General features: G+C 39.0%; 1 protein-coding gene across 6 annotated transcripts in view; it reads right to left on the bottom strand.

The window, feature by feature from the left end:
- Positions 1-2,797: 2,797 nt before the first annotated feature.
- Positions 2,798-21,495, bottom strand: part of LOC138815316 (protein CFAP20DC-like) — a 200,762-nt gene continuing 182,064 nt past the window's right edge. For all 6 annotated transcript variants that reach the window (XM_070004655.1, XM_070004659.1, XM_070004660.1 and 3 more), the window contains 2 exons: positions 16,677-16,771; positions 2,798-4,070 (listed from right to left, as the gene is read on the bottom strand). In XM_070004655.1, coding sequence (XP_069860756.1) covers positions 3,958-4,070; positions 16,677-16,771 — 208 coding nt within the window. In that variant the 3' untranslated portion in view covers positions 2,798-3,957. The remainder of the gene's footprint in view (positions 4,071-16,676; positions 16,772-21,495) is intronic.

Raw genomic sequence — 21,495 nt, 5'->3', positions numbered from 1 at the left:
GTTTCCCTTATTTGCAATAACTAGTATATGTCTGAGTCAAGCAGAAAAGGTCAGATAAGTTGATGTTAGGGAAATGAACCCTAAGATATTATTCAAATGTTTTTTTCTTTCATGCGATCGTTTCCAACACATTTATAAGATTATTTCTTTGTTGCTTTGTATGTCCCTCTCCCACGGTATAACCCCTGCTTTCACTGTATTTGATGTTGAAATAATTTGGGGAGGGGAAGGGAAAAAACAAATCATTTAAATAGGGATACAGGTGGACCCATTGCAACAATGAGACGTACAAGTTGTATGTCGAAAATGAACTTTACGACTTTGGTGTGGGGGAGGGGTGGGAGGAAGGGGGAGGAGATTGGGTGGAGGGGCAGGGGGAGGATGGGAAGGGGAAACAAAGGAGGAGGCTACAATGCTTGATAAGAAATGTACTCATTATCTTGCCCATGTAATTGTAACCCCTCTGTACAGTATTTTCACAATAAAAAATAATAATTAAAAAAAGATGTCTTCCCTATTGAGCTAATCCATTTATCCATTTTTCTGGTCCATTCCAGAGATATAAATGCTTTACATTTAATAAGAAATAGAAATTAAGGTCTTGAAAATAGAAACTATTACTATAGCTTCTTTCCCAAAGGTATATATAGTATTAAGCAAAAACACTGTCCTCATATCAGGCCCAACCTATAGTAAGGTTCTCAACTTTGACTGCAATTCTCAACCTTGAATTGCTAGAGGAAGTTAAAAAAAAAAACTCCAGAGCTGGGAAGGTGGCTCAGTGGTAGAGAGCTTGCCTTGCATGCATGAATCCCTTGGTTCGATTCCTCAGCACCACATAAGCAAAAAGAAAAAAAGTGGTGCTGTGGCTCATATGGTAGAGCGCTAGCCTTGAGCTGAAGAGCTGAGGGACAGCGCCCAGGCCCAGAGTTTAGGCCCCACGGCCGGACCCTCCCCTCCCCCCCCAAAAAAAACAACAGAACTCCAGAAGTCCAGGCAGCACTTAAGACCAGTCAAATCTATCTCTGTTGGTGCAGCATGGGTGTCGTTTCCCTGGAGATTATAATCTGTAGCCAAAGTTGAAAACCAGGGGGTACACATAACCTCTTAAATGAGTTTCCACCTAGACTAATTGCACTAGTGGCAGTGTAGTTGGGTGCTGGTGGCTCATACCTGTAACCCTAGCTACTTTAGGAGGCTGAGGTATGAGTATCACATTTCCAAGCCAGCCAGGGCAGGGAAGTCTGTGAGACTCTGATCTCCAATTACCTACCAAAAAACCAGAAATGATGTGGTGACTCAAAGTAGTACAGCACTAGTTTTGAGCACCAAAGCTCAGGGATAGCATCCGAGCTCTGAGTTTGAATCCAAGAATTGGCAACCCACTCCCCCCCCGAAAAAAGGTGGTAATGTAAAGTACATCTGTTCCTTCTGTAGAAAACTGCTCAACAGAAATAAAGCTGTTTTAAATGGCAAACAAAATGTAGAAAGTATCTAAGCTTTATGTAGAAAGTGCCTCTGGAATATCTACTCAGTTCACAAGAAATTTTTTTGTCTACCTCCCTCTCACATTCGTAGAAGAGGGTCCTGGTGGCTAGTAGATCAAACTAGGTCAAATGAAATCCCAACTCCAGTACTTTTAAATTGAAATTGAGTTGGTATGACCCCTCCCTCCAGGGCTAAGAGTGTCCAAGCAGTCTGGACATACTGAAGTCTGTTGAAAGGGATCATAAGTGTGTTGGATGGGTGTGTTAATATTAACCTGTGTGTTACTATTTCTGAGTGGTTGGATATATGGGCTGTGGAATAGTTAAGTGTTCTGGCAGGAGGCCTGAGTAGCTGACAAAGTTATAAAGAAAGAGAGAGAGAAAGAGAGAAGGCAGCAAGATCACTCAGAGGTGTGCAGCAGAGAACACTTCCAGATTTCTAAGGTAGACACTTTTTGTTTGTTTAGCATCCTGTAGGATACTGTCAGCAGCACCATTTTCTTCTTCAGGGACTCTTTCACCTTCATTCTGTATCGTCCTGGGAATACCGGAGAAGTTGGCCTACCAACTTCTTGCAGTTTGAGAAGAGACTGGAGACAACAAAGCATAACACAGGCATTGGTGTTCTTCAATGGTTGTGAGCAACTGTGAGCTGCCTGCTCCAGGGATCCCTGCCCAGATTCCTGGGGCCTCTGGAGCCTTGTTGTTCTGGCTATCTTCAAATTCTGGGATGGGATGAAGGATATCTGTACTTACAACTCAAGAATCCAAATAGAGTTCTCTATCATCATTGAGGTCCTAGCTCAAATCCATCTGTAGCATTCTGCACTGGGGTTCACTTCGTACCCTTAAGTTGTTTGCATAAAACAGCTCAAGGTATTTTTTGGTATTTATGAGTTTTAACGAACACAGACTTACCTGGTTTCTCTATTTATGGGGATAGTCCTGAGACTATTTAAAGCAGAAGAAGGCCTTCCTACTGGACTCCAGCCTTCAAGGTCAACATCAAGAAAACCCAGCTCATATTATTCTGCATGCATTGTGAAGCCTCATTTGTGGATTTTCATTTTGTAAGTATGACGGGCTTAGAAATTCATAATAAAGGTATATTTGAGAAGAATAGGATTAAAAGCTTATCAAATACAAACATGGTTCTACATAATGTATGATCCCTTGAACAGGAGCCCAAATCTACTCATGAAAGTAAAAGCTATTATTTCCTCAATCGGGCAACATTAAATGAAATTATAGTACTACCATCAAATTCAACTGTACACCAATAATTTTTCATTTCCTAGGGTATTCTTTATTAAAAATCTTTATTAAATAACAAAATATGCCTGCTAATACAATAAGTACTTCCTCGAGCTCAATATTAATGACTTGGCACACAATTCAAGGCTGTCTCCCTGAATGTAGGAAATACACAACTTTTGCCTTGTGATTCAGACCAAAGAAAGCTTTCCAGATTTTTCTAAGGCCCAAGTCACAGGTATGCTGTGTTCAAAGGGTGAGTTCTTGTTAAATCTGGATCCACAGAGTTAGATGCTAAGAACTCCAAGATAATTGGTAAAAGATTAAAGAGTAAAACAAGCACAATGAGTAAGTAGCTCAAATGATTAACATTGCTATGATCTTTGCACACTCTGGATGAACTAAAATGAAATGGAAATAGTGGGGCCAGTGCCAATAAAATGTGATTGTGAAGTCTGACCAGTTTGTTTTCTTTTTTAAGTGTCTATCAGTAAGAACTAGCCTATGGGAGTTCAGTGGTAGAGTGCTTGCCTCACATGCATGAGGCCCTGAGTTCGATTCCTCAGCCCCACATAAGCAGAAAAAGCCAGAAGTGGTGCTGGGCTCAAGTGGTAGAGTGCTAGCCTTGAGCTGAAGAGCTGAGGGACAGTACCCAGGCCCAGAGTTCAAGCTCCACTACCGACAAAAACAACAACAACAAAACTAACCTAGGAAAGACTGTATGGTAAATAGAAAAAGGCAGTTTAAAAGATAATCTTTAGACTGTCACACTTTATTTTTTAATATAAATACTTCATAAAACTAAAGGTACCAGATATCTTTTAAACAAGAATACATTTTCTGTAGTATATCAAGCCCATCATTTGATTAACACTGCAAAAAATTTGAATGAGTAACTCTTAATTTGTGTATATAAAATACTTGAAATAAAACTTATAAGATGAGAATAAACAAATAAGAACCAATTTAAAGTCCTAAAAGTCCTAAAATCTTGTCTTTGGGTTCCTTCACAATTTCAAAAGTCACACATGTCTACAGAAAGAATGTAGGTATTCTTAACATTGAACATTATTTACAAAACAACTTCACTTCTCTCTATTCCTTTTGATTCCTTGGGCCCATGTAGCCAAAACACAGGCTGTGGTACCTTTTCTACAGACTTCAAGCTGTTATTCTGCACTGACTAGGTGGCTACTCTTAAGCCTGGGTGAGGGAATCATACCAACTCGTAGTATTTCCCAGTCTGGGGGTCAAAGTAACAGTTTAGACAAGGGTCGTACAACAGAGTCAACACTTCCTCATCCTCTTCCACACTCAGATCTTCTTCACCTGCAGAGAAGGAAAGGAGAGCCACAGATGCGTTAGCTGTACACCGGGCCTAGATGCCTAAATGCCACATGAGAAGGATGATGAGGCAGGGATCACCATTTCTCCTGCAGGATTTTTTTTTTTAAAACCAAGTGTTTTGTTTTTTAAACCAAGGCTGGGAAGAAGGAATGTTGTGGAAATGTTGACACACCACATAAGCACTGTAAGATCTAGAAGAAAAGCCAGTGATGGAAAGGGCCAGCTTCACAATCAAAAGGACAAAAACAACATGGAGACTTTTTTCTTTCAATGCAAGAAGAAAGGCACAGAGCCAAAAGACTAAACAGTTATGTTCATTAGGATTAGGGAAATAGAAAGGATTCAAAATTAATTATCAGTTCTAAACTTGCACATGGGCCAAAGCTATATAGAATTCAATAAAACTCAGATTCAATGGCAAAACAGAAAGCCAGTTTTCATTCCTGCATCCCCCAAAGGCTACTGAACAAATACAGATTAAGATAATGTCATAGACAAATATAAGATATATAAAGGAGAGAACACATTGGAAAACTGTCTGCCATGCCATCTGCGATTTTAGTGGTAGGGATGGTCTACATTTGCTGGGGACATAAACATGGCCTGGTTTTTCTTGTGATGGTGATTTAGGCAGATTGGATGAAGAGAACACTTACTACCTAAGTAATGAACAGTTTCAGTAAATGACATGAAATTCAAAGCAATGTTTTAGGATTGGGGATGTAGTTCAGTGGTAAAACAATTTCTTAACAATGCTCTGGGTTTCATTCCTAACACTACAAAAAAAAGATTGTTTGTTTTTTTAAGCAAAGATGCTTCCTGAGATCTCTGATGTTCCCAGTACTTTGGTCTTTGAAAGTGAGCCCTCCAGAAAGTCTCTGTAGAAGGAATTCAGGGGCTGAGGTTCTGACCTCTAAGCCAAAGAGAAGAGTAGTAGAAGAAAGGTAAAGGGGGGTAATTAGCAAAAACACTCTTTCCTACAGGAAGCCTATAGCTTGAGTCCAAGGCCCAGTTCCTGAGGGCTTGGGCAGTAGGCATAAAACAAGGCACTGCAAGTAACACAGGCTCAGCAAAATTGTTTCTGCAAAGTGTGAATAAACAGCCTATGTTCTAAGCAGGCAGGGCATACATCTTTCATTGCAGTATTCAGGAAGCTGAAACAGAATAATACTAGGTTTGAGGTTAGCTTGACTATGGCAAGACTGTTTCTCAAAAACAAAAAAACCCAAAACCCCATGATCTTAAACTTCGTTGCTCAGAGTAATGGAAGGTGGCAGTGATTGAGTCTCATTTTACCTGGTGCTTGGTCATCATTAGGGCATTGACAAACTAGAATTAGGTTCAAGAGCATGACCAGGTGGTGAGGGTTTGAAACCCAACCAGAGCCATCCTTCTTGTGATGAATGAAAAATATATAATGTGATCTTTCCTGGAACCAGGCATTGAGCTATGTGTCAGGGATATAAAGATTTCAAGACGTCGATCTTGTACTCAAGGGACATGTACTGAAGCGGTGAAATGTGCCATCAGGGGAGTCACATTTCTTGGGAAGTGGCTTTAAAAGGGGTACCTTGCTTGCTGTTGTTTTATTGGTAGAGCCTCGATGTTTCAGTATTTCCTCACACACTAGCTCCTTGGACACTGAGGAGCCTGTGGAATAGGCAGGTGTTACTGTCCCTCTCTTACAGTGTGAAAGATGAGATAGCTCATACAAGGTTGCCTGGTGAATTCAATGCAGTGTTGGGGGACAAACTCAGGTTTCAGTGTCCTTTGTAATGTAATATGTAAAAAAAAATTGAGAAGCATTAATCTGGGCTGGCTCTGGTGCCTTGGGTTCACACATAATAAGCAAGCAGAAGACCAACTCAATATGAATAGTAAAACAAAACTTCAGCTCGATCAGAAGCTGCTAATCTAAGCTCTAACTAGGGATTGCCACTTTAACCAATTACATGTATCTCTTGGCCTAGCTGTCAAGTATGTGTCATAAAAGTTTCCCGGCTAGTCTCCTTTTTAGTGGAGCCCCAGCACTGTGGTCTAGTGATAAGTGATTCATGAGTTGTGTGCTCCAATAAACTCTTCAAAATCTTAATGCACCTAAAATTATCTTTTGACACCATGCCTGATGTTTTTGTGAAGGGAGTGGTGTAACACATTTAATTGGGAGCTATTACATTAAAAGATCTTAAGCATAGCAAAGAGTAAAAAAAAAGTGTCCTACATATTCAAATATCAGATTTGGAAACAAAAGAAATTTTATTTCCTACCTATCAGAAATGATTGGTCAGCATGACACAGTCCACATGAATGAGCAGAGGCAGAGTTCATTAAGTCGAAAGAAACTGGGCTAATATTATGAACTCCAGAAAGGAGAAAGCTTGGGAAAAGTGACAGCAGCCTTTCTTCCTTCAAGTAACATATAGGAAGTTAGGAAGAGTTTACTCAGAAGTAGAGTTGACCAGCAAATGGAATATAATCTCTATAGAGTGTGAAGCAGTAACTGAGGCAACCACTGATGCAGAATTTTGTAGATAAACCTGCTTAGGACAGGAGACCAGATGATTTTCTGTGCCCTTAGCTATGATGGTTTATATCCTTGAAGTATGACAGGACCACGATGGATTAATAGTATAGCTGACCCGAGCACCTGGCACAATTTCTAATTAAGATCAGGAAGGCAGAGAAGATTGTTCTTTCCTTTCCTTTCATTACTCTAAGAGTGGTCCTGGAGGCCTGCTTTCTATACCTCTTCCTCTAGGTGGAGAGCCTGCAATCGCTTTTCAAATGTGCAGTCCATACTAGAGATGACCGACTTCCTTTGGGTCCCCTTTGCACATCAAAGGAGACCAGGTATGCTCTTTACTTTCAAATACTAATGCCATCATCCTTTTAACATTTGAGTGCTTCAGAGAATGGAAAGACTTCAGTTCCTCAATAAATCTACTGTGTGCTCCCAATGTGACAGAGGGAGTCATGGCTGGTTTAGATGAGAACCATCCATATACAAAACAAAAGCAGCCACTACAACCACTACATTTCACTAACAAGTAGTGAAATGGGGAGTCGATACTGCAGAGGTGCTGAGAGAAGCTGCAGGCCCCAGGTTCGATCTGTCTGAGGACAAATGGGAGCTCTGTTGTGTGCTGCTTGTATGACTGCAGATCTGTGGGTTAATTCACCTCAGTGGACCTAGATTTCCTTATTTATGAACAATGCCTATTTTATAGGGTTTTGTGGAAGTTTAAATTGAACCTTTTGATAGTCATCACACAGAAGTGGTTCAATAAATGATAGTTACAGTTACTATAAAAGCTACTATTACTATTATTACTATTACTACTACTAAAATAATCATGAGGAATAAGCTCTAACTTAATAACTCAAAATATCCAGCAGTAGTGAGAGAGCTTAAAGTATGAATTGGGAAAGGCTTTCTTCAGGCATGTGACACAACAAATGTAGACAAGGGCCAAGGTCGAATCCAAATCCCATGTTTACCACATTGATGCTGTAGGACACTGGGGAAATTCATTGCTCTGAGTTTCCATTTCCTAAGTCATGTTATTAATAGTAGCTGTCACAGATCTAAATGGGACTAAGTAAGATAACCTTCATCACACTGTTAGCACCCAGTAAAAATAATTATAATAATCACCATGGAAAATGTAGTGTATCCAAGGTAGATAGAGTGGTATGTTCATTTACAAATTATTCCCTTTTCCCAATTATCTGATTTTTTTTAGTACCAAAGGGAAAAAAAAGTAGAAGTAGTTTTGAAGGAAACCAAAAGCCCCCAACTAGTTTTATATAAAATACTCTGATGGTGATGTTGTTGTTGTTGATGATGATGATGATGATGATGATGATGTGTGTGTGTGTGTGTGTTGATACTGGGGCTTTAACTCAGGGCCTGGGCACTGTCCTTCAATTCTTTTAATTCAAAGCTAGCATTTTATTATTTGAGCTTTTTGGTGTTAATTGGTGATGAAAGTCTCACAGACTTTCCTGCCTAGACGATCCTCCAGATCTCAGCCTCCTGAGAAGGTAGGATTATAGGTGTGAGCTACTGATGTCTTGCGGGTTTTTTTTTTAATGGTACTAGGATTTGAACTTAAGAGGTTCATACTTGCTAAGCAAGTGCTCTACCACTTGATCTACTCCATCAGCCTCTGAATTCCTCTTAGAATAAAAATAGTCCTTACACCAACAATGATATATTCTTCAAAAAGTACAATTAATTTTTTCCATCAGGTAGAATGTTTAAATCACTGGGGTAGATGATTGTAAGTCTCTTTCAGGGATCTGATATTAGAGTTTCTGTCTTTACATCAACATTTGGACAAACTAACCTCTAGCACATAAGAAATAAATGCTATATACTTCTTTTCTACATTCTGTGCTTTTACAAAAAAATACACATAAAAATTTAACCTGATGCTAGTAAATGAGATAACTTGCTGCATTTTCCAACCAGTCAGGAATCTTTCAAGATAAAAATAACTGTTCTAACAGGCCCTGGGTCATTATCACCAACTGCAAAGGGGTCAAGGCGAATCTAATTCATTAGTAGCGCTTCTGCTACACAATGCATACAAACTGGAGCTGTGACTGCTGTATAAATGCATTTGTTCCATTGCTATAGAACTCGAACCTCATGCATTGTAACCACGGGACTAAGATAGGTTCTGTGGCTGTTAGAACCAAAACTTTAAATGGATGGATTAAAAAACTACCAGCAATGACATTTGCACAAAAATTGGGTGAGATTGTGTATAACTTTACATTGAGATAAGTGCTTTAAACATACATAAAAGGTTTTGTTTTCATTGTAACTTAATTTTCAAAGGCTCAAACTTACATCATTTTGCCAGTGCAGTCCCTACGTAATGAAATTATAATATCATTAAGCAATTACCACTATGATGTCAAGCATTGGATATGTTTTGAAAGGTAATTATCCTGCATGGGTATGGGGTAATTTTCAATTATATTCTTGGATGGTGCAGAGTTTGTTTTTGCTCAAAATGCTAAATTGCTCTATTTAAAGACTGGCTACAGAAGCTCTAAAAGGACAAATTAACAAATAAAAACCATTTTCTGCTACCAGGCTAAAAGCATCTGGACGGGGGTCCAAATTACATTTTTACTCTTCTCCACATCAAAAAGCTATTCCTAGTGAAATAAAATTACCTTTCAGATACTAATCTATTTACAAACTTTCAGCCTCATCCCCTTTGAAATTGGTTAACAGCAATAAAGAGGAAAATCCAACAGAGCCAGACCAAATGGAACAATGCTGCCTGTTCCTCCCTTCAAATCAGCTTGAGTAAATCACCCTTCTGGTTCACCTTTGAGAGCCAATTAATTGAAATGTTTAATTATCTATATTTATTGTATTTTAACTGTGGATAATTAAAAAAACCTATATGTGCAAAGCTAAGTCTTCATGTCTGAAAATAAACCATGTGGCACCAGTTTGATTACCAGAGTTAAAAAAAATCTCTGAATCAAGACAACTGTACTTGATTTTCAATTTTCTTATGTTGCCATCTAAAAACTTTTTTTAAGTTAATGCATTATCTCTCTCATATAGATCTTGAGAACCAATTGACTGTATTTTTATATGCATACTAATCAGCTATTGTTTAAACAATTCACTGGTGAGGGATCACCTTGTAGAGCCATCAGCCTGAAGATCGATAAAGAGGACATCTAAGATAAGATTCAGCTGAGGACTAGGTGCTTGAAAACCATCCCCAGCATCCCTCATAGGAGGGCAAAATGAACTTGCACTTAAATCTGGAAGGTCTACCATGAAATGTTGAATTTGGATCTCAGTAAACACACATCTTCAGATAGGAGAAAAATAACAAACCAGAAAATAAGAAATGAAGATACTTTCTACAGGTGCAAAGAAAGCTATACTGTTTCTGGAAGGCAAATAACATGTTTGTGATTATAGTTTGTGGGCCACTGGGAAATAAGAACCATTTGCAAAAACTAGAGGCTGTGTTTTATTTGGAAGATGTCATTTTAAGGGTCATGTTGAGGGTCTGAATGGTTAATTAGGGGTTCTTGCAATCTCACTCACGCCAGGTAGTCTCTACTGCAGTGAATTCCACTGTGGTCTTGAGAGTATGTGGTTTGTGGCTCTAACCTCATTTTGTCACATGTAAAGGAAGGTCTCTAGCCAAGCGATGGGGGCTCAGAAAACTTATGGTGGCTAAGAGCCTGATTTGGTGCAAGGTGTCAACATTGAGAAAATGAAAATGCATATGAAGTCTATCAAGGAAAGCTGAGCCCACATCCTGGGCCAGGAACTCTTCTGAATTGCCTGTGGTATCTGGAGGTGGAGGCAGGTTTAGAATGGAGGAAGAGGGAGCTGCAGGCACAAGCAATATGCTGCCTTGGTGTTTGCATTACTCTGGGAGAGGTCATTTATAGTATCCCTGAAACAAAGGCCTCTCTACTTAATGTTGATTTCCTCCTCTCATCACTTTCTCTGCAGAAGAGACCCATGGAGTCCTAATAGTTATTTTTATCTCTCTTCCCTAAACTTAAAAGGAGAACAAAAGGTAACTAGATGCCTACAGTGAAGAAAGAGGCACTTCATTCAACAATGGCCTAAAGATTATGAACCACTTTATAAACTAGGAGTCTAAGTGGGAATGCCAGGGGTCTAAATAGAGTGTTTAGCACGGTATGATTTAATCAGAAAGCTTATTAAAAAGAATCACAGTGAACTTTTCAGTCATGTGGTTCTTATTAACCTGAGTAGGAGTTCTCTGGTCATGTTGCAGTGTTGGATGTAGGGGTGCCAATCTCAGGCAGGCCTGTGGCAGCATCCTTCTTCATACTCATTGGGTCTGTGACTCAAGCTAGCTCCTTTACCTTATGGTAATGTGGGAAAAATATATTACCTCATGCTGGGAAGTGTTGGAAAAAGCTATCATGGGGTAAAACACAGACAAACTCCATGCAATGACAGGCATACAACAGTGCCACATCACTATTAGCATTTATTATTAGTTTTATATCACTATTGTAAAGGTTAGTCATCTTCTTTGCATCTTTTTTCCCTTTATTTGAGACAGTGTTGCTATCTAATCCAGGCGGAGCTTGAACTTGCAATCTTTTTTGCCTCAGCTTCCTGAGTGCTAGTATAGGTGTGTACCATCACACTTGGCTCTGCTTTACATCTTAAGTAAATCTTTGAGGTACAAAGATGATCTAAACAATAGCTCAAATCATCCTCAAGTCTCCCATTGGCCAAAAACTCATTCACTCTTTAAATATTATAGAGTTTTGCTCTGTCCTTGATACCATTTTAGGCTCCAGAATCAAAGATGCTTAATGAAGCAAGACTTTTAGACCTTTATTTTTGTTTTGGTTAATGTTGGGGCCTGAGTGCTGTCACTGAGCTTCAAGGCTAGTACTCTACCACTTAAGCTACAGGGTCCACTTCCTGCTTTTTTTTAGTGGTTAATCTGGAGATAAAAATCTTATAGAAGTGGTGCTATGGCTCAAGTGGTAGAGTGCTCACCTTGAGCTGAAGAGTGCAAGGATAGCACCCAAGCCCAGAGTTCAAGCCCCACGACTGACCAAAAAAAAAAAAAAATCTTACAGATTTGCCTGCCTGGGCTGGCTCTGAACCGTGATCCACAGAACTCAGTCCCCTGAGTAGGTAGGATTACAGGCATGAACCACCAGTGCCTGGCTTATTTTTAGACTGCTTTAGGCAAATGTCAGGGAGTTATGTAACTGTAAACAGAATGACCATGAAAAGACTCCTCTACTGTGGTGGAACAACTGCCAGACAATCCTTTCTTGAGCTTGCTGTGAGGACTTGTGAGCCTTCTTTATTAGTAATTTGGATATTACATCTAAAAAGAAGCAATCACTGCCTGTTTGTATCCCCTGGAAACCATTGTTCATAAAGGAATATCTTGTGTGGCACTGTTGTAAAGACTGTACTAGAATATTATTTTATGAGACTCGGGCAAATCCAAAACTGCTTTGGATTGTCTTTCTTACTCAAAATCTATGTGAACCACAAGAGAGGTCTACAGGCTGAAGAGAGAGGCCATTATTATTCCATTTTGGAGCCAGTAGGCATGAATAATTTAAGGGTCATATCGGTAAAGGAACAAATGTCAAAAACAAATTGACAACCATTCTTTGAGCAAAGTATGGTTCATTTTCAAAAGGTCAGTTTGGTAGTTTCCTTGAGTAAGTTCTGAAATTTTAGCTTCCATTTTCACATTTCGCATGAGCTCCAGGAAAACACATTTTTTAGTAAGTGTTAAGGGCACCCTTGGCTCATAGTAATTGATATTCAGCAAGTATATTACAGCCCAGGAGGAACTGTGAAGAGCTGGCAGTTTCTCCATCCAGTTGGGTAGCAGGGATCAGAGTGTGACATCGTTCCTGTCGACTGCTCTGCTCACTTAAATGTGGCATTTACACTTGAGACACTCTGCCTAAGCAGAAACTGACTAGGACACACACTCCCGATTGTATAAAGTAGTGCTAGAACCACTGGCTCAAGGGCCCGATGTAACTCATGTGCTTTCTTTTATCTGTCCTGGGAAAGTTTTCTAGATTTATTTATTGGTCAGGCCATCTTTCTCTGCTGTTAAAATGCAATTCCACCTCCAGCTGCACCAGTGCATTTTTGGTCTCCATCTCTGATGGAATAAGATAGTTCACTGCATCTCTTCACTGATCTAAGTGAATTATGTGGAGGTTAATAACAGTACTCACTGCTTGTAGTCCGTGGTGAGAACTGACGTGCACATATAAGCCCAGACAGAACACAAGAAGGAGGAATTAATGTTAACTTCGTTTTATTTTGAGACAGGGTCTCAGTATATAGCCCAGGCAGGCCCTGAACTCATAAGCTTCCTTTCTTAGCCTCCTGAAGGCTGGGATTATAGATGTATGCCACTAGGCCCAATATAACTGTTGTCTCTAACCTAAGACTGAAAATGGGTGGTCCAATTTCTCTGTTAATTAGCCCACACAAATCGTGCTCACAAACCAGAGAAATGGTTCAGCAGAAAGGCATGGTGTCCTAGTTTGAGCACTGTCTGGACATTTGACCTTGGTTTAGTTACTTACCTCTTTAAGCAAATTGAGGACACTAGTATTTGTAACTGGTTCACTAGAGGCCCAGGGCAGAGTTGTGAGATCTTAACTCTCCCTTTAGTCTGAAAAGCTCAGCTTTTATCTCTTTTATATTAGGACTTCATAGAAGATTTTGCTTGAAAAAATCCTAATATATTATAAAATTCTGCTTATAAATGAAGTTTAAGACCTGTTGCCTCACATCATCTTTAACTTTCTAATTGCTAGAAATGTATTAACTTAAGGCCAATACTGATGTGTTTGGACTCTAGAAATATGTCAACTGTATCACAATGAGAGGGCAAACTGAAGGTTACATTTCTATGATCTTCCCTACCTTTTTTGTTTTATGGTTGGTATAAGAGATGGCCAGTTAAAGAATATTTCTTACCACCCTTCCCTCCCTTTCTGTCCTCTGGCTTTCTTCTGAGAATTTAGAAATTCTAATACATGCCAGCAGTTGCATCAGGACTAGAGATCCATCTCTGCTCTTAAACTCAGGAAGAAAGACAGAAACCAATAAAAAAAATCAAGATTGACCACCTGTGAAAATGTTAGAGAGTGAAATGAGAGGACACCATAGATGTTCTGAGCAACTTAGATGAGGTTCTGTGGGAAACCTAGTGTAAGGAGATTGCTACATACGAGGACCGAGGCTGGGTAGAACCATGGTTCAATGACTGGGCTTTATTCAGCCCCCCCCCCTTTGGCTATGGCTGGTATCGTTTCAAATGTGGCTGTCATTTCTAATAAGCAGGAATGTCCAGGGCTGAAACAGTAACAGCTGGTGTCTGTCTGTCTGTCTGTCTCTCTTTAAGAGGTAGGCATTTAGCGCTTGAGAAAAATACCTATGGAAAATATGCTTTCCAATCACTAGTTTTATTTATTGTTCTTTGAGGAGGTAGTCTATCAACTTGGTTCAAAACTCAAAAATATAGTTGTTGGGCTCTGGGGCCAGGCTGCTTGAGTTCAAATCCTAGCCCCAGGTTTCTGCCTTTGTAGTTGCAGGATCTTGGGAAAGTGACTTAAAAACTTTGTGCCTCAGAAGTGAAGGGTAAACAAAGGAGGAGGCTGCAATGCTTGGTAAGAAATGTATGCATTATCCTGCCCATGTAATTGTAGCCCCCCTGTACAGTATGTTCTCAAATAAAATAAAATACAATTAAAAAAAAAACTTTGTGCCTCAGTTTCCTCAGCTGTCACACAGGTACACTGGAGAACATATACAGGGTTATCTTTCTTATAGTGATGTTGTGAGGGCTAAATGTAACAGTTTAGCACAGACTCTGGCATACAGTAAGCACTAAATGAATGGTGCTGTGCAACAGAAACTTGAAGGAAGAGTCAGACTGCCCACAACCATACTTCCCTTTCCCTTTTGATGATAAGAACTGGAAATGTGAGCCATTATTTTTGTTTGACAAACACTTTATAGGGATGGAGGAAAACTCTATCTCAGTGTATAGGTCAGTACTCACTGCACTAGGCTGTATGACGCATGATTAACCAAATAGGAAACAGTAGTTTTTGATGGTATAAATGAACTACAAACTACCCAAGCACATGAAAAAAAGGACAGGGGCCGATGAAAAATTTAAGGGTGACAGACAGAAGGGTCTTCTGATCTGATTAACACTGGCCAGAACATTTCCACAATCCTCTGAATATAATTTGTTCTCAGAGGAAGTTCTGTTTACCTTCAACATAGTGGAGCTCGTGCTGCCAGAACGGAGCTTTGAAATGGAGACTTTAAGATATTCTTCTAGCCACTTATTACTAATATCTATCTTGGGTGCCTTTACTCAAGGACCACACTCTCAGTTGCTGTGGCTTATTTAGGACACTTAACATAACATATTATTTGTTCCTTCACAGCAAGGTCTCCTCCTGACAGCCAAGATTCTATTTTTCTGTCATAAGTAATTATAAATGTGCACCTCTACAAAGATTCCCAATTTGAGGGGCATAATCTATTTCACACAGTAAATCACAGAGACATCTCCATCCCCTGGGTGACCAAAATGTGCAACTCAGATGTATGAGCTCTCACTTGGAACTTTCCATACTTGAAGAAAAATGGGGAAGCTCCACTTCCTCCTTGGAGCAGTTAAGAAAAATAACCAAAACAAAAAACAAACCCAAACTCGATAATCTGGCACTTTTGTTGGACATTTTCCTGTTTTTTAAGCTTTAGGTATTGTCTAAGTGAATCCTGCTTGAGGTAATTTGTTATTCCAATTATAAACTTGACCTCACCCCTGCACCTCCCCTCTCAGCCCCTCAGTTTTCACCAAAGATTCTTTTGTGTTCTTCTACCTTGTATTCCAGACAGTAACCAAGCCCCTCCTCATAACCAGAAGCTAACTTCATCTTCATGGCTCTTGCCCACAATGGGACACTTTCCTTACTGCTTCCATCTGGCGTCTACATTGCTACTACTTATCATATTGATGTGATAGCTTTACTTCAATGAACAAAATCTGTGTCTCTGCATTATGGAAAACGTGTACAAGCATGTGTCACTTAATGATGAGGATATGTTCTGAGAACTACAATGTTACTCAATTTTGTTGCTGTGTGGCTATCATAAAGGTGGCTGCTGCTTATGGAAACCAAGAAGTTATATTTCAACCACACGACGTGGTGAATTGAGTCTGCTGCTGGTGTGGCATGGCATATTGGTTAACAGTAAACTTCTTTGTTGTGGAAGTAGTAGTACATTCTAACATAATGACAAAAGTGTAGCAGTGACAGTCATATTATCATCATGTGTCATGTGCTGTACATAATTATATGGTAATGTAGTTTCTTGCTACTGGCAGACAGCTCTGTTTATAACAGCATCTCCACATACATGTAACCAATGCAGGACAGTGTGATATTATGATGGCTATGCCATCACTAGGTGATAGGAAATTCTCAGCTCCAATAAAAGCCTATGGGATCATTATCATATATGATGTTGGCTGAAACATCATCATGCTGTGTGTGGCTGTTTCTCAGTGATGTGGAAGACTGGCTCTGCTTTATAATCATTCCAATAAGTAGAATCTGGTAGGCACTATTCTAAGAGCTCACACAGTAAAGCATCATTAATACCTCACTGAATCTTCATAAGAAAGTAGCAGATGGGAACTATCTAGTATTGGTATTATTTTACACAGGCAATAACTCAAAGTCCTAGAGGTCACACAGTGGGAATTAGTAGAGCTTGAATTCAATTGAAGGTCATTGAAACCAAAGCCAGGAATTTATGCCTTAGATGATATTTTACCCTAGGATCAACTTGTAGAAGAACACTAGCAATTTCTTTATATTCTATGTAGGGAACGAACTCACCACTCTAAAAAGTGAGTCATTTTGGATGTATAAACCTAAGTGATCAACATTAATGAGGGCAGTGGCTTATTTTCTCTATTTAGAGCATTGTTTTTGTATGCATACAATTTTTCATATTCCTACCTTGAGCACTCATACTTCCAGAGGAATCCAGGTTCTGCTCTGCTGACTGCTGGCTGGGAGGAACAATTGGTGGGCTCAACATGCTTAACCAGTCCCTAAAAATAAAGTAAAATAAATGAACAACACACTAATTCCTTATATAGCTTTTGTTTTTCCTGCAATTTTACTACTCTTCCTGAAGCTTCTGCAGAGAAATATTTCTTCATCCATCTGGACACCCTTCAAGAAGTCTAAGATATTATTATTCCATCTTATAAATTGTTAATATGGAGATCAGTCACAACTAGCCAGTTGCTTGATAAATTTATTAAATGCTACTATTTCTGTTTATTACTATTACATTAAATAGTAGCATGATTTTTTTCTTACATAAAAATTATTTCAGTAACTCAGAAATAGAAATAGTGTTGCTTATGTTCTTTGGGTAAGAAAGTCTGACAATGGTCCATGTTAATGTGGCATGGATGGCAACATTCCCCACATAACTCCAGTCAGAAGTCAATCTTGGAGTTGCCATGGAATTACTACAGGGGCTCGGGGTGGGGAGATTCATATTAACAGTGGGCTGTAGAACAGCAGAAGGCAACAGAGGGGAAGAGGGGGTTGTTGGGCCTCAAAGAACTCATTAATGTAAAAGTTCTCCTGTAAGCCCTTCCTGCATTCCCTGCTCAAGCTTCCAACCACATGCTCTGATCTCTTAACTCTCCTTCCCTCTCCATTTTCCCAGTCTCTTGTTCCCTTTAGGGAATAGCATAGGTAGGCTTCCCAGGTTGGTGACTTCCAAAGTCATGTTACTGTGTGCTCTGCTTCCGATCTGTAAACTTGCTCCTCTGAGCTTCTTAGGTGTAGAAGAGTAGGCAGGGGAATATATAGAATTTTCCAGTATGAATTCTATTTCTTCATGGATACTGCAACCTGCATTGTTTACTTGTTTTTTTCTTGAAAAGAGCATGTCCAAATCTGTCTAAATTTCTGTATTTCCTATTCTTTATCTACCGTGAAATATATTCCCAGTCAAGAGCCAAGAACACAAGCTCTGAAGTCCAAGGCAGACCCCAAGTTTCTAAGAGTAAGAACTTGGCTAAGTCACTTAATATTGCCATTCTTCACCTGCAAAAGGAAGATAATGACAATGCTTCAGAGTGTGGTTGTCAGGATTAAGTGGATGTCAAACATTTGGTATGGGTCTGGATACACAGTCATCCTTCAGTAAATTTCAGTTATGGCACCATTTTCAGTGAAGATCACTGGTCTTACCAACAATGATAAACTGAAGTAAGGTTTTAGGTATTTAAGACTTACACCAGTAAAGCACTGAATGACTACCAGCTCATACAGCTGAATTTTCCTTGCAAGCCACATTTGTCAGTATAAAAAGTACTTCACTATAAAAATTACTCAATTCCTATTTGCACTATTTTTGAGACTTTCATTCATTGTTCACCATAGCCATCACTAGATTATGGCTGGTGAAGTGAGGGGTGAGCATGCTGTGTAATTGAATTTCATCATAATACATGAAGGGCAGCAGAAGGTATTTGTCACTGACTTACTTCCAAGCTAATAGGGCATTTTCTGATAAGTACCTTTTATTTCATCCATTTAATTGGAGCAAGCAAAAAAAATTCCCACATTATAGAAAATTACGAGGTCATATACAAATTACCAGCCAGGACCTCATCACTCAATAAAAAAAGAAAAAAAATGCTATCATCTTATGACAACTCAGCTACGGCACAGGAACTCTACATCATGGCAGTAGGTGTGCCTAACTCTCTTGGTCCACAGAGTGAGGGATATACAGGTGACTATTGTGAACGTGTTATGAAAAGCAAAATAGTTACTTCTCAGGGCAATGATTTTGTTAGGGTTATTCCTCCTCAATAATAACTATGGAGAGTACAGGTTTCTCTTTTTCCTGTGATTAAATAATCCCAGATTTATAGAGAAGTGTCAAGATTAAAAAGACCTTCTGTATATCCTTCACCAAGATTCCAATTACTCCATATTTGTTATGGAGTTAGCAAGTCATTAAGTGTTGTCAACTATTGCATAGTCTGAAAATTAAACATTTACATTTAAATGATTTCTTTCTTCCTTTCTTGCTGGTTTCTATTTTAAAAGTGGTTGTATACATAAAACATTAACAATTTAAGTTAAAAATACACAGAAAGGTATATTCAGGCAAGAGTCATATTATGCAAAAAATAAGCACATGCATTTCTTTAAAAAATTTGTCTTCTTATGCAAAAGGTAGCATGCTATAGTAATTCTTTTGTACTTTCTGTTATTTGCTTTTAGAAAAAACATAATTTTATTGTTATTATTAAGATGTACAGAGGGGTCACCATAAGTTAGGTAAGTACATTTCTTTTTGAACAATGTCACCCCTTTCCTTTTCTTTCCCCAGTTTCTTCCTCCCATCCCTACCCACAAGTTGCATAGTTCATTTTCCACATAGTGAATACTCTGTGTAGTTTCCTTCTGCTATAGCTTACAAAATACCCTCCAGAGAATTCCACAGTAGTTCATAGAACTTCCTCAGTCTTTGTCCCATCTATCTATTGCTCTACCATGTGGATATACCTTGATTTTTTTCCCTCACAACTGCCCTGTTTGGACATCTTTACTAATACTTGGTGAGACTCATTTGGTTACTCCTCATGAGAGAAATCTGAATTTTAATCACTTGTAATCATACTGTTCTGGCTTCATGTAGTTCTTATATGAACCTATAAATCAATTGATTGTACTAGGTCTTCCCAAACTAGATCTGAAAAACAGAGGCAGTATTCCGATGAAGATGTAGCTGAAAGAAGTGAAACTCCGATGCTCCTGGTGACCATATTTCCTGTCACACGAAGGAAGCTAGTTTAAAAAAGAAAACAAAAGACTTTTCAGTCTGGATACAGGGGTGGGGGAGGGGATGAAACAGTAGAGACACCAGTGAATGAAATGTGGAAACAGGGAATGAGATAAAGTAGAAGTTTGACACAAGAAGAGTCTGAGTTCTTAGTAGTACAAACATGTGCTAGAAATACTGTATTTAGGTATCTATTACTAAGTCCTAGCCTAAGTTCTCAAATGTGTTGGTATATTTCCAAAGCCATCAACATCATCATCGTCCTAGTCCAATCCTCTAGCACCTCTTGCTTACTCCTTCCCAATCCAGAGTGAACTTGAAGTAAAATCTCAAAAGTCTTGGTTTAAAGCCTTACATGCTATAGTCTTTACTATGTCTCCTCCCATTTTCTTCCTTCTCCTCACTGTTACCACAAATGATCCTCAGGCTTCACAAGGAAAACCATATCCTTAGTCTATTTTTCTTACAATGTACGAGTTGACTCTCTTTAGCCTTCAGCTTTCAGCTTACCTGTTACTTCAGAGATTGTTGCTTGAGTTCTAGGCCTCCAGTGGACACCCTAGCAGGAAAAACTTGGCATACTCAAATTAGGATGACTTAAGAAAGATTAAGAAAGGACTCATTATAAAGGTGAGCAAGGTATAGGGAAAGCACAAAGGATAATATAGACCACCAGGGTGGTTGCCCCCTCTAGGCTTTAAAGGATGAGGAAAGATGATCAGAATCCAGAAAGCAAAAGATTTGGAGGGCCTGTTTGAAAAAGCTGAGATTTTGGGCCAAGGTTTGCAGTGAGCCTGAGTTAGTTTTATACAGAGGGAACATAGGAAAAGCAACCCTAACTTCCTTCTTTGTTCTCCTCTCATTTCCATTGGCTGAAGCCCATCAGAAGCAGAAAGCAATGGAGTTATTGATATAGTTATATGCCCAGTAGCTTCTCTGGGGGCAAAGAGAAGGATGTAGAATGTAGGACTATAGACCTACAGAGATGAAAGAATGTATTTGGACAAAATCCCTTGTGATTTCTTGACAGTCATCTCAGTGTGTAATTATCCACTTAGCTGTGTGATTGAGTTATGTATATCTTTCCACCAAATCTAAGCTCACAGAGCAGGCAGTCTTGTCTGTCTTCTTTAAGTATTAGATTCTCAATTTTTGCTGAATGAATGAATGAATAATTGTAGGAAGGCCAAGGCTACAAGAGAATGGCATATGAGAGCCAGATTGGACAGCTGATACACTCTGAAGAAGATCCTATAGGAAGAAGGGAAGGAGAACATGATTTGAGAGCAACAGGAGGAACAACAAAAAATCTGAAAAGGCAAATAGTTGGGGATGCCATGAGAATTATGCTTGCCAAAAATTTCTTCTCCTTCCTGACTAAAAGTACTCCCAGTACATGTTTACATTATGGTAACATCTGTAGTAGACTCACATCTCTTTCAAGTTGGAAAAGATATGCATAAACAACTGCAGTATTTTCATTTCACATCAATCCAGGTTCGTTTGGAGACATATAATAAGCACTCATACAAATGGGAAATCATTCTCCTAGCCTCTATACAATCACTTCTCCTGCCCATATCTTTTGTCAGAAAATCTATAAAGCAAAGAGGACTGAGCTCCCAACAAATGCTCTATGCTTCAAGAAATCACAAAAAGCATTAACTTCTTTATACTCATTTAAATATGCTTTATGTTCTCTGCAGAACTGAATATTTTTCTGGCTTGACAGTATTTCCCCTTGGGTTAAGAAAATATTGATGACATAGCATCATAGGATCATTTTCTAGACATTGCCCCATTAGATATGGCAGATAATTCAACTCTAGGGACACAAATCCAGGCATCAGACATCAAATTCAACTACAACACATGAACAATAATACCTACTAGAGACAGCATAGAAGACAGTTTTCCTTCTCTATTCTATTCTATTATCAGCTCTTTTATAACTTT

Source organism: Dipodomys merriami, unplaced genomic scaffold (genome assembly GCF_024711535.1).
Source record: "Dipodomys merriami isolate MVZ:Mamm:240054 unplaced genomic scaffold, mDipMer1.0.p SCAF_638, whole genome shotgun sequence".
Taxonomy (NCBI): Eukaryota; Metazoa; Chordata; class Mammalia; order Rodentia; family Heteromyidae; genus Dipodomys; species Dipodomys merriami.
This window is presented reverse-complemented; position numbering and strand designations above follow the sequence as displayed.